This window comes from Paralichthys olivaceus, chromosome 4, assembly GCF_024713975.1.
Source record: "Paralichthys olivaceus isolate ysfri-2021 chromosome 4, ASM2471397v2, whole genome shotgun sequence".
Taxonomy (NCBI): domain Eukaryota; kingdom Metazoa; phylum Chordata; class Actinopteri; order Pleuronectiformes; family Paralichthyidae; genus Paralichthys; species Paralichthys olivaceus.
In genome coordinates this window covers 10,614,885-10,638,126 of record NC_091096.1, presented here as the reverse complement: position 1 = coordinate 10,638,126, position 23,242 = coordinate 10,614,885, and the positions used below count along the sequence as shown (strand labels likewise).

Sequence of the window (23,242 nt, the reverse complement as noted above, 5' to 3'; positions counted from 1 at the left end):
AAGGTGATCACAGGTCAAAGGTCATGGCTGCCTCACATAACGTGTTTTTGGCCTCTTCAATATGATATATCAAGTCTGCCTTGCCTTGGGAATTTCTTCAAATATTCAAATATTCACTGATTAGATTTCAGTGTCATGTCATGAAAAAAGCCTTTGTCACAGACAGTATTTTCACGCTCTGAATCCCAGGTACTCAGCAACTAATAACATCAATAATAATGTGTTACACTGACTGGGTCAAGATATTATAAATGTTTGCTAAATGGGACAATGACTAATTAATGTTGTTGATGAAGTTGCACCAGTGATGTCCCTGTAATGACAGAAAGTTGTGTTTACTCAATAATACAATAGATGAGCATGTTATTGAGGAGAGAGGGTTTTAAGCTTTCAGTTTCAGAATGATGCTCAAGAGAAGCTTTTGGGCAGATGTTCCCATAAAACTTTTTTTCTCTTCCCTACAGCGTTGAATTGTCCATGCAACTCCACACACGCGCTCGCACACTTGCACACTCAAACACACACACACAAACACACACACACACACACACACACACACACACACACACACACACACACACACACACACAGCATGACATGACCTATTTGGAATTTCCTTCCAGGGGTTTTACTTTGCATAACATGAATCCATAAAAGCTTCTTCAATATTCTTTGCTGGACTTCACTCACCATGAAGGTAAGCACGATTGTAACTCAGTAACAGGAGGCAAATAACAAACAATTTTCTGACTTTTTCCAAATATTTAATTTGCAGTGTTGTGATAATTGATCTGTGATTTCAGTCCAACGCTTTTCCTACATTTACTTTGTGTTTGAGCAGCTTATTACTTAATCTCCCGCTCTCTTCTCTTCTTTAGTTCCTTCTAACAGCGTTGCAGTGGTTGCTGTTATTGTTCACTCCCAGAGGGTACATTTATTTTCATTTAACTGTTTTTCATCAATGCACAACATCATCAATGATGATTCCATTGAAGTTAATATTTCTCCTTAAATCATTTGAATTCAATATTATTTTTAAGGTTTTGTGTCCAGAGAATTGATTGCCAGTGGGGGCCTTATGATGACTGGTCAGAGTGCGATGGTTGCACCAAATTACAGGTCAGGATGATCAGTTGCTCAATAAACTATTTCGCTAACTTGTTCCTCATCTATATAATGTTAAAAATCAAGCCCACTCTGTTTCAGCCATGATCAGCCCAACTTTAGCTAGATAACATATAACACTTCTACAATGATGATGAATTATTTATGATTGGTTATAGACAAGAAGCCGAGTCAGGGCTGTCTATGCTCAGTTTGGAGGAAACATCTGCTATGGAGAGCAAACTCAGACCAGGTCCTGTGAAACCACAAAAGGCTGCCCTCTAGAGGATGGATGTGGAGACCGGTTTCGCTGTCTATCGGGTTAGAAAAAAAACTCTGATCACTTCTGTAAGCTTGTACATTTCTGTAACAACCAGTGAGCTGTCTGTCTGACAGTCTCCTGACCTACAGGGATGTGCATTAGCCAGTCCATGGTGTGTAACGGAGAAGTGGACTGTGGGGGAGATGCTTACGACGAACGTGTCTGTGAAATTCAAAAATGGATTACATGTGCAGATCGTGCACCGCCACCTAACATCGAGCTCCTAGGACTCGGGTAAGGGACACATCTTGATGTAGTTCTATTTGCGTGTGTAAGTATACACAAGCCGGTATTACATACTAACCAATGAGATGTTTTTATTGCTTGTCCAGGTTTGATGTGGTGACTGGTACAAGGAGGGCCAGTGTCATCAACACAGTGAGCTTTGGGGGTCAGTGTCGCACGATCTTCAGTGGTGCCCACATGGTTTTGTACCGACTGCCCCTCAGTACTCTCCAGTATACATTTATGGTTAGTCTGTCCAGAAAAAAACCTACAATAACAATAGATATTGATACTTCTGTCGGTTACTTTTTCAAGGTATCCAACACAGATTTCTGTTTTCAACCCAACGAATTCAGTCTCCTTCCCGTTCTGTTTTGGTCTCCACCAGCTGCTGAGGGAAATAGATATATCTTTAGCTGCTACGTGTTCTAATACAACAGCCACTCAACCAAAATAAACACAATCTTTGTAGCAAGACGTCTCAACCCTCAGATCTTGAGTTACAGACAGTCACGCTACCACCTGCTCCTGCTGCTCCTGCTAGCATCACTTCCCCCCCTTGGCGTCACACCGTCTTAACTCAACACTTTTCATTCACATTTGATTCTTAAACTCGTCAAGGTTTAAGAATGACATGTGAATTAGATCTCATCTGATTTTTTGAGCAAAACAATACTGCAGTTTTTCTGGTGCTGGCACACAATACAAGAATCTATGCATTAAAAACATAACTCAGACGCAACACTAGTGGGCAAAATTGGTACTTACTTTCTAATTTCATTAATATTTTTGTTCAAATACATGTTAAACTGTCTCTTTTTTAAAATTCTGTTGCATATTCTGCTTTTCTTAATGATGTGAAATAGATTTTGTCCACTTGTGTTTTCAGGTGAAAGTGCAGAATGACTTCAGTGATGAGATGTTCAGCAGTAAATGGGAGTATGCAAAGGACATTGTCAACAGACAGAAAGTGTACGGCACAACATCAGGTTACCACAACTATGACTTTCACGAGACAGAGGAACAGACTCAGGTTTGTAAGAACAGCAAGTATCAAAGTAGAAAACGATACTTACTGAATACGTTTTATTTTCTACTCCCTACAGACCCACCGCCTTTTGGTTTTAAAGAATGACATAGAAGTCGCTCAGTTCCAGAGTAATGCGCCTCAGTACATTCCAATATCTGAGGAGTTCTGGAGGGCAGTGGCCAAACTACCCTCTGTGTACGACTACTCTGCCTACAGGAAGGTTTTGGAGAGGTTTGGCACGCACTACCTGTCTGAGGGACACCTCGGAGGATCCTTCAGAGTCATCGCCAACATTGATGAAGAAACTGAAAAACGAATGGGTGAGGATTCATGAATCATTCGCAGCTAAAATCAACTTATGTCAGATTCAGCCTGCCATGTTTTCTTTGGTCAAGACCACCGTACAATACTTATATATTCATGATGAAAATATCTTTTTTTCGAATATCTAATGGTTACAGGATTAACTGCATTAAATTATATTAGCCTGTAGTTGTCACCACAAAGTGAGATGTATTTGTAATACGCAGTAAATGTAATTTGGGAGAAACAAAATATTTTTATACTGTATATGAAGATAAGATAAGTTATTCTTATATTAGTTATAAAAGGACTGTAAAAAAAAATCTGTTACAGTAAAGTATAGATAAACATGCAATATGAACATGAGGAAATATAAATATATAATTGTAATAAAACATACAGTATAAAGATAATATGTAAAATATATATCAGAAAATCATACACCCCACACTTTATGATTTCTGAAATATATTAAACAACGAATTATCTTGAAATTCACGTGAAACAGAATCACTGTTGACTAATTGGTTTCATTAAACATTAATGATAATAAAGATTTCAGGAAATCCTTTCTGGATTAATTTCAAATACAATCTGAAACCATTTAATTTCACAGTCTCTGAACTGTCAAATAAACCCAGTTTTTTTCAAAATGTAAATTATGTCCATGCAACTCTAGGTACTGTGGTCTGATGCATTATAATGCATTAATTAATTATTAGTGGTGGTGACATTTTCTTTATTTGATTCCAAACAAAAGAGTTTTGGTTAACTTGTTGTTGTTGTTGTTGTTGTTGTTGTTTTCAGTGACTGAACGCTCGGATTTTAATGAATGTGTAAGGACCAAACGTTGGTTTCTTATATTCCCCATCACCCATGTGGATTGCACGTCTGGTGGTAATCAGAAGACATTATCCAGTGGTATGATGTTTGTTCCACAGACACAATTGAGCTCATGAAAGCGGGTGAAAGTTGTCTCTGATCATCTCTATAAACCTTTCTGAAACAGGAAGTGTCAGGGGAAATGCAGTCAGAAAAGTGGAAGTGGAAGGAGGAGGCGTCCAACATATAGCAGCACTGAAGAACATGCAGCTCAATGATCCAGGCAGGAACTGGGAAATGTACTCAAACTGGGCTGACTCTGTTCGATCATTTCCAAATGTCATCAAACAAAAGGTGAAGGAAATGAGAAAAGCTTGAGGATAATGTTGGATTTACTTTTTCAGTGTGTCGTCTTATCAAAGAATACAAACATCACGTCACCTCAGTTTCACTCTCTTATCTCTTGTTTCGGCAGCTGCGGCCACTGTCGGAGCTGGTGAAGGAGGTGCAGTGTGCCGGGGTGAAGAGGCTCTACCTTAACAGAGCCATAGAACAGTATCTGACCGAGAGTGATGCTTGCCACTGCCGGCCCTGTTACAACAATGGCCTGGTTGTCATGAGAGGAAACCAGTGCAAATGTATCTGTAAGCCTGGAACATCTGGGCTGGCCTGTGAGCAGGGAGCTGAGGTGGAAGGTCAGTGGGGTGAGTGTTACACATCAGACTCCTTGTTTTCTGCTGCTGTAGTAAAAGTACCAAATTAACTTTTCTACTCAAGCAATGGTACATAAAGACTCAAATGTACTAAAGTAAGGGTAAAAGTACAAAGTACTCAAGTAAAAGTAGCTCATTACCTTTTCTACTTAACTGAAAGTACAAATAAATGACCAAATGTACTCATGTACAGTAATGAAGTAAATGTACTTTGTTCCATCCCACCACTGTAATTTATTTGTTTACTCCAGGAGTGATCCATGGTAGATGGTCCTGCTGGTCAGCCTGGACATCGAGCTCTCAGGGTAGAAGGTCGCGGAGTCGTTCCTGCAGTAATCCCACTCCTCAGAACGGAGGACAGCACTGCATCGGAGAAACCACGGAGACGTCTGAGGATGAAAACCCACAGCTGCAATATTTAAAGTCAGGGCGATGCATTTTGTAAAAACTGTATCAGACACTGCCAGTCATTGAGTGGAGGAGGTTCACACTGAATTTACACGGCATCCTTCTGTTTTCCCACAGAACCATGGAGCCTCAGTGCTTCGACCTAACTCTCACAGCGAGACAGAAGTGTGGGACCCCGCCTGCTCTGATAAATGGCTATATCCTGGTAAAGATGAAAATAAATCACACTGATCTCAGTCAGGACAGACTTCAATTCAAGAATGAAACAAATTCCTTGCCGTTCACAATAAGAGATGAAAGTGATGTGATATAAATGAGGTTGGCGCTCAAACCCCTCGTGATGCCATTAAGGTTGAAAGGAGACGTGGCTGCATAGTAACCTTCCATGGAGGTCGAGACACTGGTTGATGGATGTAGAGAGTTTTGAGGATCTGAACAGAAGAGATGAGATTAGATCAGATTCAAAGATTTTAAAAAGGTATTTTGCATAATAGGGGCTTTAATTCAAAGGTTTAACAAATGTATTGAAAAGTGAAATGAGCCAGTCTCAGTGACTTTTAATTTTTTGAATTATAGCATTTTAATTTCTCTCGCTCTTTGGGTGTTTTTTTTATACAAAAGTCAGGACTGATTACAATAAACTAAATCAACTTTCTCCTCACATCACCTTTCATAGGACCCCAAGGATGTTTACCTTGTGGGCAGCAGGGTTGAGTACACCTGCACTCCGGGTCTCTATCTTGTTGGTCACAACATCATAGAATGCAAAGCAGATCAGACCTGGTCCGCCAGACCTGGACTGTGCACAGGTGAGTGTGTTTTTTTTTTTACAGCCAAAGTTTACCATTCAACACAATGAATTACACTGTTATCTTGGGCAGATGTGGCTAAAAATGTTGAAGGTCGATCCCCGAATCCAATCTGAAGTTTCCTTGGGCAAGATACTGAACCCCAGATTGCCCTTGACGGCTGTGCCCACAGTGTATGAATGTTGTGTAATAGAAAGTTGACATTTACCATCCACGTACTAAACTCCAACTTCTCTCCCAGTCTCAAGTTGTAAGATTGAGTCCCTTGCTGAAGGGGTCATAGCCTCGCCTTTAAGGTCGGACTTTGGCATAGGGGAAACAGTCACCTTGTCCTGTCCAGAGGGTCGACAGCTAATAGGAGAATCAACAGTCATGTGTGACCCCTCATACAGATTTTCACCCGACCCAAGAGATGCTCGATGCAGCCCAGGTAAGGTGCAGATAACACATATGGGATTGCTGTGTAACTGTATATGTACCTGTCATGTATTCTTTGACTTTACGATTCTATACAAGCTACTGTATATTGTTTTTATTGCATGTGTGAATATGAGTCAATCTGCAATGTGGAAGAATGATGTCCATGTACTCCACAGCCAGAGAACAACAGCCACAAATAACTCCACTGGTCCAATGTCAAGAGTGGGAGAAGTTTTCCAGAGGAAGATGTGTTTGTAAAAGTCCTTCTGAGTGCAGGTACATTTGTTAAACTTCATCTTGGAATTTTTGAAAATTTCACTGACATGACATGTGGTGGTATTTGATAAAGATAGTGTTTTGTTGTCCCCAGTTCTTCTTTGGAGTTGTGTGCCAACACTCATGCGAGTAGTACAAAATCAGTCCTTCTGAGTGTGTGCCAAATGCACACGCTGCAGTGTGCTGGGAAGGAGGTCACGGTGGCAGAAGACAGCACCTGCATGTTGCCGCAGCGCAACACAACAGGCTGCACCAACTGTCACATGTGGGAGACCTGTGGAGGTATAGCGATATTCCCAGTAAACAAAACAACCCATTTTAAAGTGATATACTGCGCTCGTTCATTTTCTACATGTTCCCACCATTCCAACAGATCAAACCAACGAGTGTGTCTGCAGGGACTCTGCAGATTGCTCAACCCCAGGAGCAGATGTGTGTGTACGTGTCGGGGAGGATGCAGCTGCGGCCGCTCAGACCATGAGTGAGTGTGAGGCAGGACTCCGGAGATGTAAAGGAGAGAAGGTGTCCGTTGTCAGTATCGTGCCCTGCGCTTCCTGAGGATGCAGGAGGAAGGATCACCTCACCACCTCTCATCAGCATCTTCCTTTTAACAGAAATCATCAGTTGTACATTCCTCATATTTGTCAACTGAATTAATAGTGTAACTTTTAGTTTCTAACCCTTTTAACAATTAAATATAACTAAATATAAATGTATCACAACAAAAAATAAATAATAAGGCACCAGCCATGTTCAGTTCCTTTTCATTACTGTACTTTTGGTCAAATCCAGTATATAATACTAAAGATTTGCCCAAAAAGAAACACTGAAAATACATATATAATTATAGAAATTGGTACAGACAGAGTGTATACTGGTCATAGTGATGTGTGGGGGCAGACGTCTGAGGCCTGTATGATCTATATAAAACCCATTCAGAATGGATATATCTACCATATAACATTCTAGAATGAATATACATGAACGTTGTATATCTTGCTACTACATGGAAATGCATATTGCGAAATCATTTGTTTTTGCCAAAAACAGGTCATCGTGAGCAGCGGCTCACTCCCAGCTGTTTTCTTTCTCCTGGTCCTTCTCTTGTTTCCCAGAACACATTCCATCAAGATGTCCCAGAAAAACAGGATGGGAGGTGTTTTTGCAACGAGCACGAACTTTAGGATCAAGTTGTGTTCGGTGAAGATTAAAGCCTTTCAAACGGCTCCATTGTTTGTTGTCAGGTGGTTGATTTTCAGATGAACTCAGATCTATTTACTTCAATAAACATCTTATTCACATTTGAAGAACTTTGCCTCCACAAGTTTGATTACTTCAGCAGATGCTGTCGCCTTTAGTTTATTATAAACAGTGGGGAAGTACTCAAATATTTTACTTAGGTAAAAGGACATATAAATAGACAAAAATATACTCAAGTAAAGGTAAAAGTACCACATTAACTTTTCTATTTGACTAAAACTAAGTAGTTAAAGTAAAAGTACTTGTGCACTGTTTCTTCACCAGTGATGCTGCGGCTACAGAAGGCGGGGTCTACTGTTACCTGCCCATCAGTGGACCAGTTCCTCCCTTGTTATTGGTTACTTCTAAAATATAAAAAAAACTATGTAGCGGAGGAGAAAGTACACATATTTTGTTGAAACATGTAGTGAAGTAAAAGTGAAAAAGAACCCACAAAGAAAAAAACGTGAAAATCTACTTAAACCTCTAAAAAGGTCTTTTCAATATAGATGTAAAACCTTTATATACAGTCTATGTGTAAAACATATTTTGTGTTCAGAATAATGTGTCTAAACACGTCTCATTAGTTAAATCAGAAATTATTGTTTTTTAATTATTTTAAACAGTATTTGCCATAAAAAAATGGGGCATTTGTAAAGATATATATATATATATATATATTTATTTTTCCTAAAAAAAAGCAAAATCTAGAAAGTAGATTGAAGTGTCTACACTGCCTAACACATTATTATGTTGTGGTTTGTTTTATAGTTAATTCTATTGGCCAGGTATTCATTAGCAATCATTACAATAATTAACATTACATTTGTCAACCATTTGCTGACTTTAAAGGGAAACAATTATGCTCATTTCCAGCCCTTTTTATTCTTTGTACTAATATATTGTTATAGTTGTTATAGTAATCTTTTGATTCTCAGTTGAGCCACCTGACAACTGACAAGAAATATGCTGATTAATTGCATTTTTTTTCTTCAAATACAGAAATGTGTTTCAGTCAACAGTCTCTTTTTACATTTTTTGAGAGGAAAACAAACTTTTTAGATTAAAAATATAAAAATCTAATGTAAAGTGCAGATAAATGAACTTTGTTACATCTCGCCACTGGTTGTAAATCATCTTAATTTCTTACAATGTTCGATACTGTTTGAGTTGCATGAACAAAAGACAAAGATATGGCTCAGTTGTGTCAATGTCTCTCATTATAGTGTCTGAGAGTAGATGTTTTGGACTGAGATGGTCCATTTCAAAACGTCCTCTTCTTACTAAACCAGACTCAGCTGCCTGTGTGTTCCTGCCTTTGCCTCACTGCGCTCTTACTTTGTGAGAGCATGTGTCTGCAGTGTTTGAACCAGCCTGTGAAACTGTGTGAAGACGCCAGCTACTTGATTTTGCCCCCATCACAACAAAATGCTTCAGTGGCAGATGTGCATCCCTCAGTAACGGGGTGATACACACAAACTGACAAACAGAAGGGCTTTTTCTCATCTGAGAGAGAGAGAGAGAGAGAGAGAGAAACATTCAGGCTCTTGCTCCCAGTGTGTTCAAAATCCCATTCATTCCAAAGATCTCAAAATAATAAGGAAAATACGATAGTCAGTTTATGTTTAGCCACTGAAATATGTCAAAGCGTCTCCATTCTGTGTTACATCCTTTACCTGACACCAAAAGCATTAAAGGTTTAAGTGAAAGAGATTTATTTATATTAAATAATATATACAAATATATATGAAATAAAATAACCCTAGTGTGTTTCATCTCAATTGTACAAATTGAATTGAGATGGAGGTTATATCTGCCACTACTGATCTGACTTTCATAAGGATTTATGAGTGAAACCGTGTCAACCGCTGATCAGCCATGACGTGTTTCCTTCCCTGAAAATAAAAAATGTAATTCCAGATGCAAAAGTAAGCGACCGACTCATTCCTGTGTGAGGTATAATGATATAATCCCAGTTTATCCAAGCCTCAATTAGTCTTCTGGTGGTTTGTCTCCACCCAGTGGACAATTCAGGAGCTTACAAAGAGAAACATTGGATTTCAATAACAAAAGTTTTATTAACAATGTAAAATGACCTATATCAGCTTGGACTACTGTACCTTCACCGTGCCCTAAACACCGATCACTATCATTAACAAGCAAGAGCCATGCTGCCTGCCCTGTGTCTGCACTGATTGACTCAGACACAAGGAGACCCTCCCTGCTCATCTCAACCAAAAGACTCTTCGCGAACCAACTTCAACTTTGAAAATAATTCCAACCGCGTTGCGTAAAGAGTATGTGTATATACAAGTCTAATGTCTCGGTTTATAGATAGATATTGTGTGCAAAGAAGTTTTCTTTTTGAGTATTGTATCATATATTCTGTTTCAAAGCTGGAAAGTTAAAGTTGGGTACAGGTTCTTGGTTTATGGAAGACTAAATTAAGTACATTGAGGAGAAAAAACAGCCAGAAACAGAAAATAGAGACTGTGACACACGACAAACTTACTCTGCACAAACCCGTGTTCTCACCTCAGAGTGACAAAGGCGGAAATTTGCGAACACCTTTGTCAAATCTCAGATGGCGTCGAATTCATAACGAATCACATTATTTCTGACAAAAACGAACAGTTATATTCCCTTTTTATAACGTGTATCCTCACTTCACTCTCTCAGATTTGTGGAAGTGATTGAACATGGATCTCTCATTCTCTTATACACTGAACAAGAAAAATCAGTTTCAAAATATCTTAAAATATAAGTTCATGACTTTTGTTTTCATCACATTGCAGTTACAATTCTTCTTTGTATTACAAAATAAAATTATAAAATGGGTAGCCTTTAAAAAAAAAAAAAAAGAGAGAGAAAGAGACAATATATTTGAAAATGGCAGTAATAGATTGGTGGGAGACACAAGTGGTGAAGGACAGTGGGTAATGGTGTCTTTGTGGCCGCCTCCTACCCACGAAGGCGGGGCCCCTTAGCTGGTTACCAGGCAACAGAGCCCAAAGAACCTCCTCTTCCTCTGTCGGACCAGTGGGTAGGGAGTCAGGTTCAGCAAACTGCTGTCATCTGCAACACAACACAGGGAGGCTGGTTTTAGGTTTATTATATTTTACTATGTAAGAGTGTCATCGCTCTGTGATGCTAGAGTGTGTGTGCTAACTTGTGTGTAAGACGGTGAAGGTGAAGGAAGCACTGGGCCTCTCTCTTACCTTGGTTCTTCAGTGGTAAAGGCATTGTCTCCCTGAGTTTACTGAGGAGGTTCTTCATCTCCCTCATGTCTCTGCAATAACACACACACACACACACACACACACACACACACACACACACACACACACACACACACACACTTCAATATGATAACAAATAATTACATTTTTATCATTTCAATGTTTTATTCTGGTATTCAGAAAGAATTCCTAAAAACAACCACAATGCATTACATATTTTGTCTGCTCTAACAAGTGCAGTCATTTCATAAACTGTTGAAAAACAAACTGTTTATCGAGTCATTTTCAGATGCATGCTGTTAATTGTTGATAAGATGTTTGATCAGTGTCAAACTGTTATATCTTCAAAAAACAAATCTTTAACAAATCCAGCTGTGAGTGCATCAGCTAGATCAACTATTCAACAACATCTACATCGGTTATTTTGAAATTTAATTTGTGAAACAAATAAACAGTTTTACCGACGTGTGTATTCTAAAGACTGAAGCGCTGCCTGTTTATGATATATGAATATAACCTTGTACAACAATTCACACCTTAACAAACAAATGCACACAACACACAGAGAGACAAAACAAACTCTTTTCCCTACTTACTTTTCAATGTTTTCTATGTCATTAGCCACCAGCCAGCAGAGCTGAGGACAGTCAGTGGGGGAGGAAGACGTGTCCTCCAGGATGGGGATGTCTGAGCTCTCCTCGATCTTACTGTCGACCCCAGGAGGGCCGCAGGACTCCTTACCTAAAGCACACATGGAGCAGCTCGTTTTAAACATGTGTCGCCACTGCAGCGTTCACAACAGAAGAAAAGAGCCGACCTCATATTACTCCTAAAATCAGTAAACTAAAGGTCACCAGTGGGTTGCGAGGTCCACATATAGCCCCTAACACCCATTCACACCTACTGTCAATTTAGAGTCTCTGACCTGCATGTTTTTGGATTGTGGGAAGAAGCTGGAATACCCGGAGAAAACCCACACAACCTCAGGGAGGACATGTAACCTCCACACTGAAAGAGCCCAGTCGGGATTTTAACTGTAACCTTCTTGCTGCGGGGCAACCATGACGCCCGTCACAGCACCATGACGCCCCGCACTGCTGGTTTATATAGTCTCACAAATTCAGGTTGTGGAGCAGACTGCTCGTGGCATCACAGGAATAATGTGACGTTAATGACGTTCATACATTTAAGTGTTGGTTTGTTTCTTTTTTTCTCTTTTTAATTTAGAAACAAAACAGTGTATTTAAAAAAAAATTGCACAAACTCTTCCAAATCTATAGCGATGCTATTTAAAATCAGTAATTCTTCATGTTTTCACCTTTCCTGTGGAGCTGCAGGGATCCCAACAAGCAGACAGATTTGAGCATCTCTGTGATGTACATCTCCAGACAGCACTGCAGCTGGATGAAGAGTCGACAGATCTCAGGGTGGATCTCCCCGTCCTCCGGCCTGAAACAGAACACAGTGACAAACTTGGCGATGCAGCACACAATGGACAGAATTAGGATTACAATGTTTGGAAAAAGGTTTGACTTTATGTATTACCCAGAGATTCATAGATCACCTCTTTGTGTCTCTGTGTTTGAGTTTAGCCTCATTAAGCTCCAGTTACTTGACTGGTAGCAACTCCACTCAAGGGAGTAATGTTCAGCTTAATCCTTCTAGAGCGTGTGAAATAAAAAAGAGCAAAAATCTGTAAAATTCAGCAAAATGAATGATTCCTTAAATACTCTACCAGATTGATAATTATTGTTTATTATGAGAAGTAATTATTATTTATTTTTATTATTATTAATTGATATTGTCTTGTCTGTTTAAAGGGAAAGTAAAACAGTGAAAACATTTACTGACGTCCAACTTTTAGAATTGTGCATCTTTTACATCAAGACTCACAGAGCCAACCAAAACTGTCACAAGAATGCTTTTATTTTGAAAGATCTTATATATTATAATATCTTATATGGTTATCTTATAAATATCAAAACATATATATCATGACAAGTCCTGGTAAGTTTGAATGTCTGTTTTTTTTATTTTATTGATATGATCAACAGCCTGAACCTCCAACAAAATGAAAACTTCCAGAGCTGCGTTTGCCATAATGATGAGTGATCTGCTTCTATAAAATAGTTTCTGTAACTTTAATTCACTACTTGTGTTACTGCTGCATCTCCCGTCTGTTACTGTGAGAATCTATAGATAAACTGCACTGAGGAAGAATGTAAACTGCATCCGAATATTATTTTATTTACCCAGAACCCATCACTGGCTTTTGTGAGACACCACAGTTGCTTCACAATCATATAAATCTGGTGTTCAAGGGGAAACTCCAGCAGGTGATAGTCAGCAGGTGTGATATCACATTGGGAAAGTGACAGCGACAAAAGGTGCGAAACTTGCACCTGGTACAAATATTTTTTCACACAGATCCTGCTGTTGCGTTTCCCTCGTCTGACGGCAAAGCTTTCCCTTCCACATCCCAGTTTCGTCCCAGTGCTGCCGTCTACAGTCACTAAAGCACAGCTGCCATCAACGCTATCCTGCTTATCATCTTTCCTGGAGCACGTCAGAGAGGCCCTGCATCACTCTCACCATTCTGACACACTGGCGTTATTCGATTAAAGGGGAGCGACCTGTGCTGTCTAACTCAAGCTCTGCGTCTAGTTGTGGAGACAGTGCAGCTTTTACAGATGTTTTTAGGGTACGTGGTGGGGAGGATTATGATAACGATGTCGATGCTGAGATCTCTGTGAAGCTGCTATAGCAACTCTGACACTAAGGCAGTGGGAAATTCAAGCACAGGAGAAATGTATTGTATTGAAGGGACAATATAATTAAGTTGCTGTGTAATTATGAGCCATATATTAAGAAAACAGTGTGAAGTATAAAAGTTCTGCACAGTAAACTCAACTGATTTTCTACAGATTTAAACTTTAAAGATGTAACTAAAGCTTTTGTATAAAAAGCAGCTGCCCCTCCTCAGTGGATGCTGTGTGATGCGTGCCTCTGCGTGCCACGGAATATGCAGCAGTCAAACTTACGAACCATATGAGAACGTCACGCACATGCAGCTCAAAGCCTCCACATATTAAATGGAAAGATTTTGTCATGCATGTAAAGACAGTGAAGGATGTGCATTCTTGCATCACTGTAAGATAAAACAAGTGGATTCATTATTGAGTCAGGAAATAGGTTACAGAGCAGAGCGGAGAGCAGATACAAACTCATCCTAATAAGAAATATCATTAAAATAATTTAATGCTCGGCAGCATTTTCTCCAACTGTAGTTTTTTATTGCACAGCTGGAGTCAACCTGAGGCTGCTGCTGTTGCAACAGTGCCTGGCTGGTTTGGCAGCTATAGCATTGCACAAATCCTCAACCCCCCCCTCCACTGGTTTCTCTCTGTCCAACGTTTTTAAAGTATAAGTTTGTCCCTGCTGAGGAACTTTAAATCCCCGGCCTCACTCTGCTCTTCTTCTACTGGCACCAACGTGCAGGAGATGTTGTGCTCAATGCAAACACGTCTGGCTTCTATAACTTCTTTCACCAAAAATAGACATTTATCATAAACCAACCACTTGAATGCACTTTAGAGTAGAAACCTTCCTCTGGATGAGAGTGAAACAACTGCACATCTTTATGGGATATTTGGTTAACGCTGGAAAAAAAGATTTGTGAAAACACTGCAAAACAATAGTACATCCATTGTTGCTGCAGTGTTGCAAGCACACACACACACACACACACACACACACACACACACACACACACACACACACACACACACACACACACACACACACAGTGAGAGACTCTCACAATACACTGAAAGCAACAATCCAAAAAAGATCATTGTCTCCACATTATTGATACTATTATCTTCTACTTCCATTCCACTTTGTGCATTAACGTTTGAGTGCCGGCTAATGGGACGTGGTCAGTTGCAATGTGTTGTTGTTGTGATCGCTTCCTGTTAGAGCTGACCTCTGCAGCAATTACAGATGTCACGGTTTTTAAAAGCTCAACTCGTGTTCAGTCTCTTTCCCTTCACTCCTTCACACTCACTATAGTTTCACTCTCACAGACACTTGATTTCCGAAGTTTGCCTGTGCCTAAAAGTGTGAATGCTCGTGCACGTTAGAGATCAAATTAACAACTTTTGGAACTTTGCTCAGGCGCAGAGAAGTGTTCACCTGCAGCACCGCGCACAGCGGCTGTGCCAAACTCACCCAGATATCAAGGAGAGGCTGTGATGAGCCGCTCTCGCCATCTCGCAGCCTTTAGTCCTGGTCTTGAGCATCTCGGCCCGCAGAGACGGACAGTCCACAGTGATCTCGCCAATGGAGATGACCAGTTCACGGTACAGAGCCACGAGTGTATTGAACTCCTGGACGATCTGTGAGAGGATCGAGTCACACAAACAACACGTCACTCAATTAAAGCAAAATACACTTGAACTGGAACGTGGCTTCTGGTCATTGCAGTAGATGTTTTTTTTTTGCAATTAACTTTTCAGCATTAAAAACCAGTCGAGAGCAGCACAACACATCCAGCCTTGTTCTGTTTTCTGTCTGTGCACCACAAGTGTAACTGATCTGCAGGTGCACGGGGATTTGCTCCAGTAGAGGTTTTATTTCAAAACTTGCAACATTGCACACATGCAGAATTGTGCTGAAAAAACGTGATGCATCAAACAGTCTGCAAAGTCAGCGTGCATGCGTGAACTGATCTTTTCAACTGTATAAATATTGGACGTTGGTGCCATTACGCTGAGTTCTGATATTTGCACATGCAGCCTGCAGGTCTTGCGCCTGGTGCACAAATATCTCGTGTAATCCCTCCTGCAGAGCGTCCTGCTGTATCGAGGTACATACGAGCAGCGAGTCTCCATGATGTCGCTGATGTCTGACAGGGTGAAGCAGGCTGCACACATATGATCACTGCTGCCTGCATCTGTCAAAACACAGGACATCTGTTGCCATGATCACGAACACATGCACCTCCGTGGATCGTCTGCTACATTCAGGCAAATTTGAAAACAATAAATAAATCACCATGTAAATGCAAATTATCAGTTTGGCTTCGACAAAGCAACGCAGATGCACAGAGCTATTTTTAGGCTGGACGTGGTTAAAGTCTTTTTTTTTTTTTTTGCAGCCTGTCTATCCTGCATGTGCGGGACAGCTGAGCGTCCTGTGGCACAAAGAAAGAAAGCTGCGGGGTAATAACATCTTTATCTGAGGCACTGACGTGTCGCAGACCTACCATCCTGCAGTCGGCCACGGCGCGCTGGGCTTTGCGGGTACTCTCCGTGCTCTCCCTCCTCTCTGGCTCTCGGTGCGGAGGCTTGCCGATCTGGAAGATGTTCCCGGCGGATCTGGGGCGGTTTTTGCGCCCATTCGATGCAGAACTCATGCATACACACCCACTAACAAAACAGCCCTAGTACGGAACGGGTTCTGTCCGATCCAACCCTCCCTCCTCTCTCCTCCAAACTCCACCACTTTCTCTACACCACCCCTGCACCTGAGTGTTCACCTTCCCCTCAACGATTCACCTTCCCCTCTATACTACCTCGATTATTGTGTCGTATGTGTGCGCCTTCCTCCCCTCTAGTGCGTGAGGAGGAGCGGACCTGATCCCGGACGAGCCTCGGAGCGCAGAGAAAGTGCCGGATGAGCGCCTGCGACTCCTCTCCGCATTGCCTCCACTGCGACGGGGCGCGAGTCACCTTCACTCCAGCAGCACACGGTGCACAGTGGAGATTCACACCCAGACCCAGGGCTCCAGCTAGCTGAGGTGTCGCCTCTGACGCGCCGATGTCGGGAGGAGACGATCGCATTCAAGGATATTCTCCAGATGCAGCCATTTCTTGTGATTGCGCGTTTCCATTAAGCACGAATGTAAAGACGGGGCGATAACGATCTTTTTCTTCGCAGCACAGCCGAAACAACGCTGCCGATGTCCCCGCTGACGCACAGCCTCCTCGCCGCCTCTGTGCAGCCGGAGAAAAGCGCAATGTCCCCACCACAGAAAAAGACAGAACTTGGATCCTGGTGTCTCGCTGTGGATTCAGCTCCGGGTTTCTCCAGCTCCTCGGCGGGGCCTGGTTCTAACCTTGGAGGAGACGAGCAGCCGCTGCAGGCCTGACGTGGCTCTGTGGCTGGAAACACTGCGCACCCAAAGGACGGAATACTAATCAGGCCCATCAAGTCAGACCCCCGCCTCAAGCTGCATGAGAGCTGCTGACATGTACTGAGCCCCTGTCTCCACCCAGAGAAGAAGTACAATTACATGAATACCACAGTACCGATGTTAATGTGCAGTTCATTATACTTCTCCATGTACAACAAGCTCCCAGAGAACTACAGATCTGCTGCAACACTTTCCTGTTGATTAAATCAAACATTACTCATTTCATACTGTTACTCTCACTCTTTTATTTCTTATCGTTTACTCTCTATGTTCGAATTTCTTTTGAAATGCTTCTTTTTTGTAATGTCTCTGGGTGCTATTAAAATTTGTCATAACGCTTTTAATATTTTATGTAAAAACCCTTTGTTGCCTTGTTGCTGAAATACTTTTCACATAAACTTGGCTTCGGTCACCCATCGATTACCACTGGCACAATAGTACACATTTATTTGTTATTATCTTTATCTCTTATCAATATGCTATAGACCAGTGTAGTTCACAGTGGCTTTAATGCATTTATAGTTGTTTACAGGGGTGTTTTATGCAGTGTTGGGATGTAAGTACATTAAGTACATTTTTACTTCTCCATAAACAGCTCTGGGGTATTTGTTCTGAGAGCATGTGAAAGATGTTTTGAATAGAATTGGTCCATTGCAGTGTATACATTACTTTTTAAATGTGAACGCAAAAATAGATTTATAAAAGCCATCAAAGTATATTTTAGACACACGCCCACAGCAGCATTCACACATTATCACAAAGATGCACACAGTAATAAAATGAAGCAGATTCTTTTAGTGAATAATCTCACTGTAAACATGGTTTCTTAGTAAACCAGTGGATTCATCTTGAATGGCTTTTATTCCAAATATGTCCATTCACTTTTAATAAACACACAATAATCAGTGTTAAATTGCAAAATGAAATCTCCTTTTTCCCCAAATAGCCCAAACTCTTTCACTGAAACCTTGAACATCTCATCATGAAACTTCCACAAAGGACAAAGTTCTTTCCATAGAATCAACACAAATACTGAATATCTAGAACTACTTTATGTCGCAGGTGCCATTATTTATAGGCAGTCCAACAACAGCTCCCAATTGTCAACAAATCAGACCCCTTCACCTGACTCAGTAGCTCACATGACTCTAAACACACTTTTTTTTAAAACAAAATGTTATCATTTATCATTGTATTAAATGTATTCATTTACAACTTATTTGATGGTTCATATTTAAAACAAATATACAATGGGTTCATGTTAAATGTTTTAACATATATGTATTTTGTTAGCTCCTCCTCAGCTAAGGATGTACACTTTTGATATTATTTACAAAAATTAAGATGATTTGCCATTAACAAATATTTTAGTAGTAAAATAAAGTAAGGATGTGATGTATGGTGAAGAACTGGAACGCAAATTTCATAAAACAGCAAACAAATGGCGAAAATTCCCACCACATTGCAAAATGTTGGTTACTGACTCTGCAATAACATGAACATTCAGCCAAAAAGTGCTTAGTCATGTTAGTCCTCTGTTTCTTTTTGTAATATTGAGGTTTAGGTATTAATATTTTTATTAAACATTACGGTAATACCATGGGGATATTCACTTTTATGTTCTGAGTTTTAATGACAGCACCGCTACACTATTAGAGAAATTAGTTATAATTATAACTACCATATAATTCAATTCAAATTTAAATTTATAGAAATGAATATGTCACTGTCGGTTCAGTTCCTTTGGCCGCGCTGCTAATTAAGAAAAGCTTCATTTGAGTGTAAAGTAAAACACTGCAACTAAGAGACTGTGATATTAACTTGCTTCCATCGTCTACAGGGACGGACATGTTGTGCAACATATATTACATGAGCATCATGTGAAGACAGAGAACAGAGGACATTCCAAACAGCCTCTACACCACTTCCCCATTTCAATCATTTATTAATGAGAGACAACAAGCTGGTACACTGTTGTTTTCCCTCCACCACACCATCCCACCTGCTTGAAATCAATACCTACGCACAGTGTACATATACACATACTGCATATATATCCTTTAACCTTACTTTACCCTCGTCCTTGAGAGTCTTCATTATAGCCTCTCTCTTTCTGATCTGCTCCGTCACTGTTTCCAGTCTCAAAAAGACGGGAAGAAGAGGTAGCAGAGGAAGCAGAATATGAAGAAGCCGATGACCCAGTTGACTGAATAGATGTAGATGATGACCATGTCCATGTCAAAGCGCCAGCCTCCAGAGTCGTCCTCAAAGTCCAGAGCATCCAGACGATAGCCTCCTCCACGGGAGAACTGGCGTCTGGCGTTGGGACTGGGCTGTCTCTGGAAACCTGGTTTGGACGACAAATGAAGAAACTCATCCGATGGTTTTTCATTAAAATGACATTCCACCAAAAAACATGATGAGAGCACACTGTCAAAAAGTTAGTGACATGTCTGTGACAATGGATTCCAATATTGACAAGAAAAGAGTGGGAGGTTACTATTAAAGATGCTAAGCTAATGTGCTCTGTCATATTTCAGGGAAATTGGGCAAATAATGACATAAAGCAAAGTTTAAACACTGAAGATCATTTTAAATATGAAACATTGAGCCATTTCTTGCTGAAAGTCACAGTTGTTAGAATTTGTTTTTGAACAGTTTGATGTTTGGATAATCACCCTGCAGCAATTTAAGTTCCTAAAAGTCCATGAATCTATTTAAAAGACCCTGGTAGGAATATTTACAGTGAGCAATGACAAATGTTTTGATTATTTATACTTAAAAAGTGTGGATGATTTAAAATGTATAAAATCTAAATTATATGAAATGTGTATTATTTGGGATGTTACAGTGGCTTATTCATTTTAGAACATTAAGTGCCTTTTGAGGTTTTGTTGGTTGTGGTCATTTATTCAGACACAAAGAGAGTAGAGCCACAGTCTTTTGAAGAAAGTGATCTGTAGTTGTACATAGGTAATACAACAGTATTTAAAAACTTGCCTCCGAAGATGCGGAACAGTTTCCTGCAGCTCGGTAAAGGCCACTTGGCACAACTTGCTTTCTGAAAATTTTGTTTCCTGGAAAGGTATTCCTTTGGGAAGAATGTTCTGGCCGTTTGGTTCAGCTCTGTGAGAAAGACAAAGAGACAAACTTAGGAACATCTCAGTCATGCCTTCTCTTGTTTTCACACTGGGGAGATAATGTTTGATTTACTCATTGTATTCAATAAGAAAGAAAGAAAAGAAGCAGCAGATGAAGCAGCACTCGACTCCCTCATTTTCTCCTTGTTCTGTCTCAGTGTGACCTTGGCTTTGGTAATCAAAACAAGAATGCAATCTACCATCCTTGTCACCTAATCACCAACAAGAGTCCTCAGTGTGTCTGCAGTTCTCGTAACCGCGGCCACTCTCGTCTTTTTATGGCCACAGCCGAGTCTCTGCCGCTCACTTTCTCCTCCTGCACAAGTCCAGAAGTAGGTCAGCGTGAATCACAGAACTTCATTACTCATTCATGGGTTTGACCAAATCAGACTCCGTCCCATGTAATCAGTGTGCAGTGATCATGAGGTTTCATAAAATATGCATATCTGCATGCAGCATGAAAGTGCACATATTAATACAGTATTGTGTTGTCTTGTTTAAACAGTATAAGGCATTCATTTAATTCACATTAATATGTTTTCCTGAAATAGAGCTTCTTGTTTCTGTCAGAAAGCACTGAATGAAAATGTTCAGTTTGTGTTCGACACTGTCTTCTCAGTGTTACTCATCTGGTCGGAGCTGAACTAAAAGTCTACCGTGCTCCCTGTGGGACGTGTGCAGCTGGGCCCTCTGCACACATGCAGCTTACACGTCATCAAGCTGCAGATACACATAATTATGTCTTTTCTAACATTATGTTCATATGAAAGTAATGCTACTGAGTCATGGTGGGGTTCTTTTTAAATATACATTTTACTGGCAGTTTTTATTCATAAGTAGGAAGAGTAAGTCCTTATTGCCCTTTAGCTCACCCTTCTGGAAGAAGACGTGCGTGATGACGGTTCTGCAGAGGGGGCAGGGAGTGTTGGTGGGACTGTTCTTAGCCAGCGTCCTCAGACAGGGTTCACAGAAGACGTGGTTGCAGGGGGTGCACATGTAGGGGCTGAAGTACACATCCAAACACACAGCGCAGATATAACCTTCTCTGTCCCCAGCGCTCACATCCTCGTCGTCCTCGCTGCTGCTGCTGGACGGGTTTCCTGTGGAACTCTGGGCACAGAGGGGAGAAGCATCCATGTTTGTGAACAAATGTCTCCTTGCATGACTGCAGAGCTCCTCCTCATGCAGATTAATATTTATGTGCATACATTCACACGCGCACATGTTCATGTGCAAGTCATCATTTTTTCATGTTTTGGATGAGATTCAAATTGGATTAGCGTCACAATAGGAAACTCAAATATTATTTCTGAAAAGAGATTTGATGAGAATAAGAGCGTTTTTAACTGAACCTCTTTTTTAAATCTTTTCTCCAACTTCACAATTCTATTCAATTTAAATCCAAGGTTTCATTTTGAGCACAAAATTTCATGTTGCAGCTGAACACCCTTCATCTCACCCTCTCCTTCCAAACATGAAAAAGAACCTGTGGTAGCCTTTAGTTGTCATAAAAACTCAAAAGGTGCTTAGTTTGTCCAGTCTGGACTACTGTAAAAAAACATGGCGGCCTCCGTAGAGAGGGTCCCCTCGATGTAAATATAAAGTATTTAAATATAAAGGGTCTTTTCTGGGGTAAAGAAAACTACAATTCATACAATTTAGATGAAATGAACTAGTGAAAACTTCATGAGGATTATTCTAGTTAAATTTCTGCCAATAGATCCCTTTCATCTAAATCTTACACACTGAACCTTTAATCCTGAGATGAGGGAAAATCTGGATTTTCTGGTCCAGACACTCAGATGACTTGTGTGAACCCAACCTGCTCACTGGCAGGTTTTCATCAACAAATCCTGAGTTTCTCTTGTTCCCACCCCCTCCTGCCGAGCCTGGAGAAGCTGTCTGATATCAAACACACACTAAAGCTCATTCCAATTGGACGACAATTCAAATCCTTGTTGGACATTAGTTTGTTGGGGTTTGTTTTTGCTCACATGAACTCTGTTCTGATCAATCATTCATCATTATAACAAGGATCTCACCTCGGTATAAAATCTCGTCTGTCCTCTTAAAACTGAGACATTCAGACGACTGTCCGTTCCCCTGCACGATACTTAAAAAAACAGTGTGAATCTTCAGATGCATTAAGACACTGATGGATGAATAATCATTTCTCATGGTGTGATTGTTCGCACTGATGGAACATCCCTAGTTCACAGATCATATTGGATATTATGAGATATTTGTGAGTGAGGCCGGCTGGTGCTGTGGTGTAACTCAGGAGTCTTTCACTGCTGCTGCCATTTTTTGGTTTAAGTATGTGAGCATTATCATAATTCAAGTTTCTAGCTCCACTGGATTAAAAGGGAAGCTCGACACTTTATTCATATATTTCCATGGTGAGTTTGGGAGCTCCATTGATGACCACCATGCACATGAAGCATACTCAAAGTTAATTAAATTAAGTTTACCATTGAGGGTTCAGTGTGTTTGGCTCAGAGTTTAAACCTGATCTCTGACACAAGCTCCTGGTGCAAGTGTCATTTCTACATATAGAGCTTCTGAGATACATGACAAAACAAAGGAGAACAAACCGGACATGAGTTTTAATTATACATTAACACTACATGTCATTGCAGTTCCAGTTGCAAGTTAATCTATGTGAAAATGATTTTTTTTGTTCTTGGTACGCTATCAGAGTGTCTGATAGCGTCTTTGACACCTGCCTGTACAGCAGAATAATATGTGTGAGACGACGGGTGTGTCAGGTGTGAGTTAAGTGGAGTGAAGCGCCCAACTTCATTTTCTCACATCTTACTGAACAGCACCAGCACAGAGAGCAACCTGAACCTGAAGTTCAAACCCCATCCACTTCACAGAATCAGAGGCAGCGCAGCTCAGGATATTGTTATTCTTGAGCAATCTATCGTAGGTCTTCCAGAGGTCACGCAGTTCTGTTAGATAAAAAAACATTTTCTTTACACTGCACATGGACA

General features: G+C 40.5%; 3 protein-coding genes across 5 annotated transcripts in view; 1 reads left to right on the top strand and 2 right to left on the bottom strand.

Annotated features, from left to right (window-relative positions):
- The first annotated feature begins 594 nt into the window (after window positions 1-594).
- Window positions 595-7,742, top strand: c7a (complement component 7a). The gene is made up of 18 exons (XM_020102745.2): window positions 595-697; window positions 879-928; window positions 1,041-1,119; window positions 1,284-1,425; window positions 1,516-1,660; window positions 1,759-1,897; window positions 2,541-2,684; window positions 2,758-3,001; window positions 3,792-3,905; window positions 3,994-4,160; window positions 4,282-4,510; window positions 4,771-4,942; window positions 5,045-5,132; window positions 5,604-5,736; window positions 5,978-6,166; window positions 6,333-6,432; window positions 6,527-6,714; window positions 6,806-7,742. The coding sequence occupies exons 1-18, from the start codon at window positions 692-694 to the stop codon at window positions 6,988-6,990; spliced, it is 2,514 nt and encodes an 837-aa protein (XP_019958304.2). The 5' UTR covers window positions 595-691; the 3' UTR covers window positions 6,991-7,742.
- Window positions 7,743-9,729: 1,987 nt separating this feature from the next.
- On the bottom strand, window positions 9,730-17,259 carry rgs7bpa (regulator of G protein signaling 7 binding protein a). Of its 3 annotated transcripts, XM_069523655.1 has the most exons (7): window positions 16,177-17,259; window positions 15,680-15,864; window positions 15,141-15,307; window positions 12,229-12,359; window positions 11,507-11,651; window positions 10,890-10,960; window positions 9,730-10,746 (listed from the first exon to the last, which is right to left on the bottom strand). In XM_069523655.1, exons 1-7 carry the CDS (start codon window positions 16,328-16,330, stop codon window positions 10,655-10,657), a joined length of 945 nt encoding a protein of 314 aa, XP_069379756.1. In that variant the 5' UTR covers window positions 16,331-17,259; the 3' UTR covers window positions 9,730-10,654. The 3 variants fall into 3 exon arrangements, with proteins under 3 accessions (XP_069379756.1, XP_069379757.1, XP_069379758.1); XM_069523656.1 differs by lacking the exon at window positions 15,680-15,864 and having other exon boundaries at window positions 16,177-17,254; XM_069523657.1 differs by lacking the exon at window positions 16,177-17,259 and having other exon boundaries at window positions 15,786-15,806.
- Window positions 17,260-17,948: 689 nt separating this feature from the next.
- rnf180a (ring finger protein 180a) overlaps window positions 17,949-23,242 on the bottom strand; it is a 57,372-nt gene continuing 52,078 nt past the window's right edge. The window contains exons 3-5 of the mRNA XM_020102688.2: window positions 21,119-21,356; window positions 20,107-20,232; window positions 17,949-19,453 (exon numbers count right to left, since the gene is read on the bottom strand). Of these exons, the coding sequence (XP_019958247.2) occupies window positions 19,248-19,453; window positions 20,107-20,232; window positions 21,119-21,356 (570 nt within the window). The 3' untranslated portion in view covers window positions 17,949-19,247. The remainder of the gene's footprint in view (window positions 19,454-20,106; window positions 20,233-21,118; window positions 21,357-23,242) is intronic.